Source organism: Dasypus novemcinctus, chromosome 12 (genome assembly GCF_030445035.2).
Source record: "Dasypus novemcinctus isolate mDasNov1 chromosome 12, mDasNov1.1.hap2, whole genome shotgun sequence".
Classification (NCBI taxonomy): domain Eukaryota; kingdom Metazoa; phylum Chordata; class Mammalia; order Cingulata; family Dasypodidae; genus Dasypus; species Dasypus novemcinctus.
In genome coordinates this window covers 79,814,848-79,828,066 of record NC_080684.1, presented here as the reverse complement: position 1 = coordinate 79,828,066, position 13,219 = coordinate 79,814,848, and the positions used below count along the sequence as shown (strand labels likewise).

The window sequence follows — 13,219 nt, the reverse complement described above, 5'->3', positions numbered from 1 at the left end:
ATGCAATGTTGTTCCCAAATGTAATAAAAATATTTTGAAAATTTCACCAGTGAGAATATTTGATACTGAGTTTTGCTAGTTAGACTTTCTCAAATAAAAAGCATTCTCTTATATTTCTAACTTTATTATTAATAAGTTTTGTGTTTTGTTGAATGCTTTTCTGCATCTATTGAAAAAAATATATGCTTTTTCTTCTGTACTGTTAATGTGAATAATATTAAGGTTTTCTGTTATGAGTTATTCTTTCAGGCCTGGAATAAGCCCTATTGGCCATGATATATTTTTATGTCTTACATTGCTGAATTTTATCTGCTAGTCACTTTGTTTTTTTGTCTATTTGCTTGTTTGTGTTCAATTTTTGGTATCTATGTTTATAATTGATAGTGGTTTATAATACATTGTACTAAGTCTGGGTGAATTAGGAGAAGTACCTCTCCACTGTGTTTTTTTCTATTCTTTGCAATAATTTATATAAAAATGGAATAATCTGCTACTTGAATGTTTGGTAGAATTTATCTGTAAAGTCATCTGGGCATAGTGAATTTGAGTAGGGGATGTGTTTAATTACTGATTCAATATATTTGTTATTAATTTATTTAAAGGTTTTATTTTTGAGTTGGTGTTGATAATTAAATTTTTCTAGAAAATTATCTATTTCATTTAATTTTTTAAAATCTCATTGGCATAAAGTTATACCTAGTATTCACTTTTAATGTTTACTAAATCTACTCAATCTGTGGTTAGGTCTCCTTTTTTGTCTCTTAACATTATTTGTGTCTTTTTTTCTTTTTGTCTTAATTAATCTTGCTGAGTTTAATTAGCTTTTTCAAAAAACAACTTTTGGTTAAATTGATGTATTATTTCATTGTTTCTTATTTCATTAATTTTTTATCTTTATTTTCTTGTTCATATTTTTTTTGTTTGCTCTTTTTCGAGCTTTGTGGGTCCAATGATTAACTCATTTACTATTAGTTTTTCTTATTTTTAACAAGTACATTTAAAGTTAAAAATTTCTCTCTTAGTCCCCTTTAGCTGCATAGTTTTTGTATGCACTATTTTCAATATCATTCAGTTCCAAATCTTATGTAACTTCCATTAAGAATTCCTTTCTAACCTATGGAGCTGGATATATTTACTTTTCCAAACATAGGGATTTTAAACCATCTTTTTATACATGATTTCTAATCTAATTTCATCATATTATATTGATTCTTATATCTGTATCTATTATTATATTGATTATTACATCTATTCTTTGAAAACAAGGAGGGTAACTTTGTTCAGTTTCTAGGCCATTTATGGGACCAGCTACATAATTTGCAAGTCCCCGTGCAAGATGAAATTGTGGAGCCCCTTTTTCAAAAATCCATTGAGCATTTCAAGACAGCAACAGCAGATACTGACCGAAGACCTATGTCCTTTTTTTTTTTTTTTTTTGAGGTACTGCGGCTGGAGATCCAACCTGGGACCTTGTACATGGGAAGCCAGTGCTCAACTACTGAGTTACTGAGTTGCATCCACTCCCCAATAGACTGTCTTTTTCATTTTTTATTTAATCTAACATTGCTATGTGTTTTCAGCAGAGGATGAGTTAAAGTATGAACTTACAAAGCCATGTTGATTAAGAGTCTCTATGATAATTTTTTACCTGTTTTTTTATTATAAAAATCTTTAGACATACAGAATACTTGAGTTGTATATGCATATACTCACTACCTAAATTCTATCCATCCAGTAATTCATCCCTTAGATAAGAAAGAAACCACAATTTTATAACATTCTCATAGAGAATTCATGGTCCATTTAAGAATACAGAATTCAAATCTGAGAAACACTGGTATTTGCAATTCTGTACATGACCTTTACACTTAACATAATCTTACCATTTTACTACGGGTTTCATTTTAATTCACAACAGGAAAGAAGGTGGGAATGATAAGATAACATGAAGCTGTCATATAGTCTGAATTCTATTATTTTTATGCTTTTAAAGATCTCTTTTTAAATATTTCTTCTATTTTTCTAACACAATGATTTTCATAATTCTCCACCTTTGTCCACTAATCTAAATCTGTAATAATCAAGTTTTTAGCACTATCAGACGTTCACTAAGCCAATCTTTTATGTTACCAGGGAGCTGGCACTATACCAATCAAGCACATAAAGGGCTGGCAACATAATGACTCCAGACTCTCATGCCCACAACAGCTGTTAGGTCAGTGATGTCCCCAAAGAGTCTCTGAAATTCATCTGGATGAGCTCCAGATTGAAGAATATGTTCAGTTTCCTGCTCAATAGTGATAATCCCTTGGGTTTAGAATAATGCTCCTGGGCACCTTTTTTTTTTTTTCCAACAAAAAAATAATAACCAATTTCCTAAGCCCAGTGGTATTACCTTTGTTTTAAAGTTGTATCCTCAAATATATGGGCCTGCCTACCTATCTCTGTACCATTGATTCCATAAAACAGCTTTCAACCAGGAGTGTAATGTACTAGATCAACAAGATACCCTTAATTTTCACTACTTCTGGTGACGTAGAGAATACCAAATATAAAATTTCATTTCCTGAACAATGAAACTGGCTTTAATACAGAATTATAAACAATGCTCTTTCCTTAAATGTTTTAATAACCCAGTCTAACTAAATAGTTTATGCTCCTTCCAGATTTCTTTTTAGAAAACACATCTGGGCTGAGGCCAAATTAACAAAGATTCATTTAAGAATGAATTTTAATATTTAAATGCTAACCATATGAAAGGGGATGTTGGGAAGGAGCCAAAGAAAAGATCTTCAAATAACAGATCTAAATATGTTCATTTGAGCTAAAAATGAAGGACTAAAGAGAAGAGCATTATGTTTAGGAAGAATATAGGCCACTTGGAGTTCTAATAGGTTTTATGGTATGTTAGCTCACCATACTCTCCTACTTTACTGGAATTATCTAAGGCTATCTACTCAGGTTACTAAGATTTCTGAATGAGTAATCCTCTCCGCTGTGTTTAGTTTCTAAGCATTATTATTTAACAAACCACAACAGCTGATTTTAATTTCTCTTTCCCACTGTTGATTTCCACTGTGATTTTCCACTTGCAAATCTCATTCTCTGATTTCTATAGCAGCTTTAACTAGAGCCAATATGTTGATGTTTTCCATCTTGTTACCACTACCTAACCGGTCTTACCAGAACCATACTCTCATTTTCACTTGGTTGTTCTGTCAGCATCGCTAATGCATTATATTCTCCTCAAACTAGACCTCTGCTGTTTTTGCCTGATGAGATCCTGATTCTTTTCTGCTATTCACATGGTACCTCAACTCAATTTTTCTTTGGGAAACCATCCGTCCTCTGTTTAATACAGTCTTGGAAAGGCCTATCAGATGTTTTTTCCCTGGAATTTAAATCTTGAGCTGAAAGATACAAAGTCTGAAAATGATTAATGTTCATATTGCTCAATGGTGAAGCCCTAAAAGAGACTGCCAGTTCCTGTTAACTAGATCTCTAGTGCCCTCTTGATTCTTGTCCTTTCTGAGTCCAGGTTCTTCAAATTTTCCTTTCTTCCTCCTTTCTGTGAGCTACTTCATATCCTTTCAAGAATCAAGTTAGACAAACCAAAAAAAAATCCCTAACTTATACACTCCTGCAGTGCATACCTTCTCCTAACTTCCCTGTTTCTATTAGGGACATTATAATCTTTTCTGTCACCTTGGCTGAAAGCCTCAAGTTGATTTTTACACTTCTTTTCCCTTGCCTTCATCCAATCAATCGACAAGATTTATAGAACCTAACTCTGCAGTGTCACTGATATTTCTTCCTTTTTAGACCCATACCCATCTTTCTAGTTCAGAGCTATATGACTTCTGACTTGGAATAACAGTATAGTATAAAGAGCAGGGGTTTCAAATTCTCCTAGATCCATGCTTAAAATCAGGCTTCACTTATTTTAGTACTTTTCACAACTCTTGGAAGAGCTTATTAATTTCTCTGATCCTTCGTTTTTTCCATACATTGATAGTACTTATCTCAAAAATTTATTGTAAATATTAAACAAGATCACGTTGCCCTCAGCCATCCAGTTCACCTTTCTATAAGCAACCAACTTATATTAGTTTTTATGTGTACCTTTCCAGGTGTATCTTCTCAAAATGCATGCAAATGCATTCACACAAACAATTATACCTTACGTTTTTCTGCACTTTGCTTTTTAAATCTTAAAAAAAATCTGAGAGTATTTCTTATGACTTTAATAAAGACTTGCTTATTCTCTTTTTTAGGTATATGGTATTCACTGATGAATGTATCAGCTGTCTCTTGCTGTGTAACAACCCATCTCCAAATTCAGTGACTTATTCTGTTTGGGGTGATGGAAAAGTTTTAGTAATGGATGTTGATGATGGTAGCAGAACATTGTGAAAGTGATTAACACCACTAAATTGAATATTTGAAAATGGTTAAAATGAAAAATTTTAGGTTGTCTATGTGGTTCCAGAATAAAATTTTTTAAAAACTCAAAAAAAAAAAGATTATAATTGTAAAGTTCCTTATGGGGTGAATGGTTTAGAGGAGGCACTAAAAGGTGACAACTTTGAAAATTCCCCTTCCTCTACCAAATTAAATTCAGTTCCTAATTGTGTATCAACCAAAATCCTCCATGGTAGCCTCTACTATTCAACTCAACTCAGTCTGTATCCTAGATAAACAGAATTACTCACTCTTCAGTGAACGTGCCCTGTCCTTTCTCACTTAAATGCTTCTTTGCTCATTCTTTAGTTTCTACCTTCCTGCCAGATTTCTATTTGTCAGAATCTAAAATGAGTAATACAGTAAAATGGTTAAAATAGTACCTGCCCTGTATTGAGTGCCCCCCATTAAGTGTTAGCCACTGTTATTATTACCGCTCACTACCTATGAAATGGAATGCATGAGGGCAGGAGGGGAGGTTAAAAAGGAAGAGGGAATTTTACATCTAATTTTATAATTGATAAAAATGAAAATCTATTCTAGGTTCTAGGAATATAAGAATGATTAAGACATGATCATTGTCCTCAAAAGCACAGTCTAGCCAGGAAACAGACACAGAAATAAGTATAATAATGCTATAGACTATATATGGAGGCATTTTGAATGTCTTCCACAGTGCCTGGAAAATCTCTCATACATACTAGTTGCAATATATAGTCTTACTGTCAGGAGAAAATATCTTACTCTTTTTCACAGTTCATTTCAAATCCTTCTTCTATAATAAAGACTTTACCCATATTCCCAAACTATATGTGATGTGCCACCCCAAGCATATTGTAGTCTCTAAGAAAATTCATCACTTTGTATATATTTGTTTTATTTGCCCTACTGGATTGTAAGTCTTAAGGCAAGAATTGTATCTGGTTCATCTTTATTTATGCTGAATTTTAGAATACCTTGCCTTGCACATCATAGATCCTCAATAAGTACTTGTATAATTGGATGACATTAGCTTAAATGGACTGTCTAATCATTTTATTTTGAATTTTGTGTGGCGAACATTAATTATGAAAAGACAAATGTTTTATGTATGCTCATGTGTGAATGATATACTTCAATAGAATTTTATTTTTTAAAAAAGTACCTGCTTTTAAAAAAAGACAAATATCTTATCAATAAGTTATCCATTCAGTTGTTCTTTCCAATGGCATAGAATATCAGTACTGAGCAGTATTTATCATGACATTAATTACAAGCATTAAAATATATAATTATTCCTGCCTTCCTTTATGTCTCAATAATTAATTCAACTCAGAAAGTGAGTATCCTTTTATGATTTTTCATGATTTCTTGGTAGTCGTGGATTATGTTGTATGAGTCACCTGAGCCTTAAAGAGTTGCATTTATTTGCTGACACCTGTTTTTTCCTTTCTAAATAACTAGCATCATTTTTCATTTTACTTTTTATAGGTAAATGTGAATGTAAAGAACAGGTATTAGGAAACTCCAAGGCATTCTGTGGAATGAAATATTCATATGGTAAGTTTAAAAGTCCTTCAATGATTCTGAGAACCTATTCAAATTAAGTACAAAGAGTTGTTCAGGAAATGGGAGGTCTATCCCATAATACTCTCAATAAATCAAAGCATTCATCTTATATAGTGATAATAAACACAGTATTCTGGCCTTGGCCTGGATTTTCCTAATGCACATGGTGTTGAGTTTCCAGGTGAAGGCAGGATGGTTGTCAAGCATTTGTACAATAAGGGAAAGAGGCAAACATAGGAAAAAGAAAAACGTCAGGACATATAATCCTTTCTGATAGATGCTATATGCCATATTAATTTAAAGGGGACATCTCTAGCCACATAAAGGATTCCTGTGCTAGTTTATCATGTAGTAGTATTGAACAGAAACAAGTTTAAGGCAGTTTTTTTTCACAGTAATTGAGAGCACAGGCTTTGGATTCAGGCATTGGTTTGACTTCTGGTTTATTGGGTGAGTAACTTAACCTCTCTAAACCTATTTCCTCATCTATAAGCTAGGGATCATGCCATCTTCTTTATGAAATGAGATTTTCAAAATGCATACAGCATATTACCTATCACATATTAAATGCTCAGTAAATGGTACAGAGGAAGAGGATCTATTTAATATATCTGTGAGGCATTGAAACTAGTTCTCTCTGTGTCTCTTCCCTAACCTCTGTAAGCTCTAGACTCCTCTACCTTTCAAACACCAGGAAAACATCTCATTTAGAAAAAAGAAAATGGTACTGCCTAAGTAAAGGCTTACTAATAATTCTAAATGGCTTTATATTTACTATTAAATATATTCAAGATAACTTATCTTGCCAACCTAGAGCCTCGCCTAGTGTCTGAGGCATTTTATTGTTTAATAATTTATATGGCCTAAAATATGCATTACAATGAAGAGAAAAATTTAAGCCATGATTTCAGAAACCAAGTCCTTAGGCTCTAGATTTAATTAAATCTAATACAAGATTTTAAAAATCAGTGTTAAAATTACATGCACATTTCCCTCCCTTTGCCTCCCAACTTGGCTAAATAATAGGAGAAAAGTTCTGAAATGTATAGTGCCCAATAAAGGACAGGTACTTTAGAGGGTATAGCATTTATAATTAAAACCTAAAAACATGACAATTTCATCCAAAGTCATTTAGTTCAGTGAAAGTATCAATGTTTTTCTCCTTGTTACATAGATTTGGTAGTTCTCTGACTGAACGTACTAATAACCATGTTGCCATCTTTTAATATAACTGGATGATTTTCTATTTAAAAGAGAACTTGAGCTTCATATTAATGGAATGACATAATCTTGGCCTTCATAAAAGCAATATTCCTACAGTCTTGGGGAAAAAAATTGGTTTCCCTCTCCCCATTCTCCCCATTAATGGAAAAAACACTTGATTCATTCTCTGATTCCCTTTTTTTTTTTTTTAAGGTACCAGGGCTTGGAATTGAACCCGGGATCTCATATGTGAGAAGCTGGTGCTCAACCACTAAGCCACAACAGCTTCCCTGAGATAGTTTTTCTGTTTGTTTTGCTTGTTGTTTATTTTGTTTTTTTTCAGGAGACACCCAGAATCCAAACCTGGGACCGCCCATGTGGGAGGTGGGCACTCAACAGCTTGAGCCACATCCACTCCCATCTTTTATTCCTTTAGCAAGTATTTATTGAGCTGTGGTAGTGAATAGACAAGGTCCCTGCTCTTTGACATTACAGCCTAGTGGAATAATAGTAAACATTTGTTAAGCATTGACCATGTTCCAGACACTGTGCTATGTACTCATCATGAATTAATCACATCAAGAGTTGTAGTCCAGATTTTACCACTAACCAACCAACCATGTGAACTTGAACAACTCACTTAATTTCTAAAACTTACTAAAATGAGATTAGATGAGTTCTTAATATCCCTTAGAAGTCTAAATTTTATAATTCTATAAAGATACTTGCCTAACAACCAGCCATATTCTCAGGGTATGGGACTAGCCAGGATAAGATTCTCTTATTACATACAGTCTTCCATCAAGATGTAGAAGTGCCAGTAAAAACTCTTCTAATGCTGTAGAACTTTGCATCCTGATGTTCCTTAGTTCTAGTTTTATCTATACCCCCAACTTATTCTATTATCTAATCCCCAGCCACATCCATTTCATAGATGGAAGAGCATAATCACATATGTCATATAAATACTGGAGCTTGCTATCTGGTAGAGGGGGACAATCTCCCAAACACTAGTCAGCTTGCATTTTACACCAGGGGAAAAAATTAAGTGAACAACAATATTATTTAATCTCCTCAGAATATGAAGATATCTTCTGGCAATAACATTTTGTTCTCTGTCATAAAATTATGCACAGTCAGCCATAAGAGTAGAATATAGCCATAATCTAAATAAAAGTCAAGATAACAATTCTACATCTTATGCATCTTTTTCTTATTTAAATTTGATAACTGAATGTGTTTAAGATTATATTTGCAATAGGCAAATGGATGATATTCTTTTAGCATGTGGGAAATAGGAAAATTAAAAATTTCATAGAAGGAAAAGTATGGTTAGTATAGATCAAATGTGGTAAAGCAAAAATGAATGAGCCTAATGATTTTTTAAAACAAATTTCCACATTCTCATCATTATTGAATCACTTTCCACTATAGTCTGAAATCCATATTTAAACTGATGTTCAAACATCAAAAGATAATGTGAAACTCAATGCATTTTGACTTTTGGAATTGTTTTGTTACAGTGTTAAAAATAAAAATTTTATCAGCTCATGATAAAGGCTCTCATGCTGAGGTCAACGTGAAGATTAAAAAGGTCTTAAAATCTACCAAATTGAAGATTTTACGAGGAAAGCGAACATTATATCCAGAATCATGGACTAACAGAGGCTGTACTTGTCCAATCCTCAATCCTGGTGAGTATTAGACTTGATGTAGTAAAATATCTTGGCCTTATTAAATGCAATACTCTGATAGGCTTAGGGGGAAAAAAAAAAAAGATTTCCCCCTCACTATTCTTTAGCTTAATGGAAAAAACAGTTGATGTATTTGTTTATTCTTTTAGCAAATATCTACTGAGCTAAGTATACCCTGTCTCTACTGATTTACTGCTTGTCTTACAGTCTCTGAACCACAAGCTAAATAAACTCGGAAATAGTGTCTGTCCTTTTCACCATCTGAATTCTGAGGAAAATCCAAATGGAATTCTTTGAACTGACATCAAAAAATTATTTCTCTTCCATGTGCTCTATAAAAGTAAAATATAATATTTATAAATCCATCAATATAATACTCTCTGTCCTAAAAGCAAAGTGTCATAATAATGTCAGGTGCCAGTAGCATAGAGAGCACTTTCATGAATTTATCTGCCACTAACACTTTATCTGAAAGCTAGGTCCTATTACAGTGCCCTGGGTAAAGCCTGCTCCCAAAGGAAGTTCAAATGCAAAACTTCCATCTGTGCAAATAATACTGAATTCATTTTTACTATTATATGAGAAGCATCTGTTTCTCCTGGATAGAGAACAACTCTCAAGTTCTCATCATCTTGTTTTTCATTAAATGATCATTTTAGTTTTAAATTAGAAACAACAGAAATAAACAAAATTGTAGAATCTTAGAGAAACTCCTTAGGATGGAGGAAAATTTGATTTGCACCTAAAAAACAAAAGGGCAGAGGTAGAGACAAGCAAGTAAGCATCAGGTTCTTACCCCTACAATCTACAAGTACAGCCTTCATCCTGTGTCATCAGTTGCTGATTTCTCTGTCACTCTCACTGAATTTGAGGACAGGATTTAGATGTTTATCATAGTACCCCATATCTACCATTAATATCCAGATAGTAAGTTCTAGTAAAACAAATAAAAATTTCCCCTAAGTCCTCTGTATTTCCCTGCTTGTATAGTTGCCATCTGTGTTTTCAGTGGCGCTGATGAAACAGGAGCATAAAATATTTTCTGAGTCTAATTTCTTCCAAATATAAGTACAGGAAACCACAGCTATGTTAATATGAAGTCTTGTAGTCTTTTATTAATAAATATGAGAAAGTAGAGATAACCAGTTAGAGTGAGTGTGAGAGAGCAAGCTGTCAGTAAAATACACCCCAACCTTAACAATGTAAACAATGACATAAAACTCTTGATTTTTTTCAACTGTTGACCAACTTAACACCCTTTTCTACCCTCTTCAGAATTTTATTTAAATTAATCTGAATTTTAATAAGGAAAAGATATTTAAAATCATAAAAAACATATTTTTAAAAATGTTGTTCCAAGAAACAAATTGGGGGAAGCAGAATCTTTAATTTTGAATATCAGAAACTAAGAATCATTAACTTAAAATAAAAAATAAATAAAGAAAAACAAACTAAGAATCGTTAACTCAATTCTATTTCCCAGTGATCTGGGCTTAGGGGCTCTTCCCACAAGTACTTTTCTAACCTTATCAAAGAAAAAAAAAAAAAGAAAGAAAGGTCTGCCCAATCTTTTAGTAAGACATTATAAACAAAAGTTTTAACCATCTGAGCCACCCTCCAGGAAGTGAACAATACTTCCTAATCAGGTTTCTGCCAAACGAGTCAAAAAATCTACTGAGTTCATCACAATTGAAAACATAACAGCAATTATTCAAAGAATTCTTGAAAACATGTTTACTTGCTTTGAAGAAAAGACTGGAACCTGCCAAAGCAAAACCAGACACTCTTTCATTTTACTTTGTTTTTCCATTTTTATAAGTTCAATAGCTAAGGACAAAGAAAGCTGATAAGAAAATTCTGAAACCTTACACGCCAACTTGCTTCCTTTGCTACTTTTGAAAAGGAGCACTGTAATTGGCCAACCCTGCAAATTAATTCAGTCCTGCATTCATCCGTACATCTACTCATTCATCAGCCATATATTTTAGAATACTAAGTACAGCACTAAAGTATATTTGCTTTTTCTATGGCTACAATATAAATGTTGCTCCCTCAAATATATAACAAAGTATCTATCAAAAGCATAGAGAGGAAGATAAAATGTAAATAATAACAAGAAATGCAACAGAAAACATTATTTTACAGGCTAATTTTTATTATAATGCTGCTCTATCATTTATTCATCTTTTTTATTAGCTTAATTTGTATTTATACTTTAATAATAAATTCCTGCAGTACTTATTTTATTTGTTTCAAAGTAAATTCATTTAAAATTCTAGATTTAACATTAATGTTTCCTAAAATTAATTTATTGTATTTTTCAAATGAGGATTTTATTATCTTATAGATAACAAGCAATATCAAAACCAAGAAAAGAATTGAACCATGAATATATGAAACTGGTAAAGTCAAATATCCCCATTCAGTTACGTATGATGCCATAAAGCCCCTAATTTTGTTCTCTTTCAGGTTTGGAGTACCTTGTAGCAGGACATGAGGATGTAAGAACAGGCAAACTAGTTGTGAATATGAAAAGTTTTGTCCAGCACTGGAAACCATCTCTTGGAAGAAAAGTCATGGATATTTTAAAGAGAGAGTGCAAGTAGCAATAAAGGCATATAGCACAGAAGGGCACTTCTCTATGTACAAAACACAAACTTAATGGAAAATAGACCTTGAAAATGAAACTGGATTTTTTTAAGTGCCAAAATGTATAGAAATGTTCCAATGCATGGGCATTGTCTAACTTTTCTCATCGGGATCCATGTTTAAATACAGTTTTGCTTCAAAAAGACGAAAGAGAAACCCAATGCCGATACCTGTTTTCTATGGAACTGATTCCAAAATTCATAACTATTAACAATATTTTTAATAGCAGCATGATATTTAGCCATCTAACAAGGACTACCCCCACCTTCAGATATGTTACTTTCTGTTGAGGCTACTTAAAGTAATCAATGAGATTAAAAGGATTCCCTAACCCTACTATCAGGAAAGGTATTTCTTAAAAAGAGCCTTCTCTTGCATATTGTGTATGAACTTTGGTCTGTGGGAGTGTTAAATGGAACCTCTCCACATGTATATAGTATTTCTTTGTATAAAGCACTTTACTACCTACCACTTGTGTTGTGAAAGCTTGGAGACTGTTGTAGATAGAAAGAAAAGAAAAGGGCATGCAAGAAAACCTACTGAAACAGAAGCACTGCCACTACATGTGGACAGAAGTGACCACATAAAGAAATTTGTACTATTTAACTCTGAACATTTGGAGAAGCTATGTGAAGATGCAACCTTAAAGGAAAATATGTTTGCATGAAGTCTCAGCTTCAGCCTAGAGGTTAGATTCCACAGATATTGGCCATGATGAATCTTTTTCAAAAAACTAAATGAGAAGAGACTTTAAAATAAGAGAAAGAAATCATAAGTGTAGAAATGCACTTAGATAAAGCAGAAATGGAACTTACATTTTAAAAAGCTCATTTATTTGTAATGCACTTAAATACACTTAAAAAATTATTGTAGACACAGAATTTATTTTATTTTTGTGTTTAGTATTTAAATCTGACCATTAAAACAGTTTCTTCCCTGTCTTTATTTACAGTGTATGGTCATTATATTTACCCATTTTTTAATACAATGTATGTGATAGTTCACCAAATGATAGTTTATCATTATTATTCATCTTCTGTACCCCTGCATAATCAATCTACATACAGTTTCTGCTGTACTTGAATATCAAAACATAAACCAAGTGCCATAAGATTAACTTCACATATTGAACATATTTTTCTCTGAGGTCCTGTGGACTTGCAATATATATATATTGCTTTGTTAATTTGTTTTTATATTTCAAATGTGTAATAAAGGAATATAATCTCCTGATTTGTGTCTCATTTCTTGATCCACTCTTTCAATAATTCTAAATAGATTTCCTTCCCTTAATGAGGAAACTCAAATCTAATTCTTTAAATTAAGAAAATCAAACAAGAGCCTATTTCTAAAATTCACTGCATATTTAAAATTACATTTACTAAAAGAAAAAGAAAAAAAACAAAATTACATTAACTTTTTTAACTAATTAAAAACGAAATACAAGTTCATTGTAGAAAACACAGAAAAGCATAATGGGGAAAAACACATTTAACCCAAGTGTACTGAAGTTGTTAATAGCTGTTAACATTTTAGTGTTTCAAATGGTATGAAAGATAGATTACAGCGGTGTATGCCCTTGTAGAGAGAGGATGGAAATCGTCCCTTTTTACTTTATACACATCTGCATTGCTTGACTGTTCTTCAACCGTTCTTATATACTT

The 13,219-nt window shown here is 32.5% G+C and overlaps 1 protein-coding gene across 2 annotated transcripts in view; it reads left to right on the top strand.

Moving 5' to 3' along the window:
- Window positions 1-12,788, top strand: part of NTN4 (netrin 4) — a 115,672-nt gene extending 102,884 nt beyond the window's left edge. For both annotated transcript variants that reach the window (XM_058308562.2, XM_058308561.2), the window contains exons 8-10: window positions 5,932-6,000; window positions 8,736-8,906; window positions 11,376-12,788. In XM_058308562.2, coding sequence (XP_058164545.1) covers window positions 5,932-6,000; window positions 8,736-8,906; window positions 11,376-11,512 — 377 coding nt within the window. In that variant the 3' untranslated portion in view covers window positions 11,513-12,788. The remainder of the gene's footprint in view (window positions 1-5,931; window positions 6,001-8,735; window positions 8,907-11,375) is intronic.
- The last annotated feature ends 431 nt before the right edge of the window (window positions 12,789-13,219 follow it).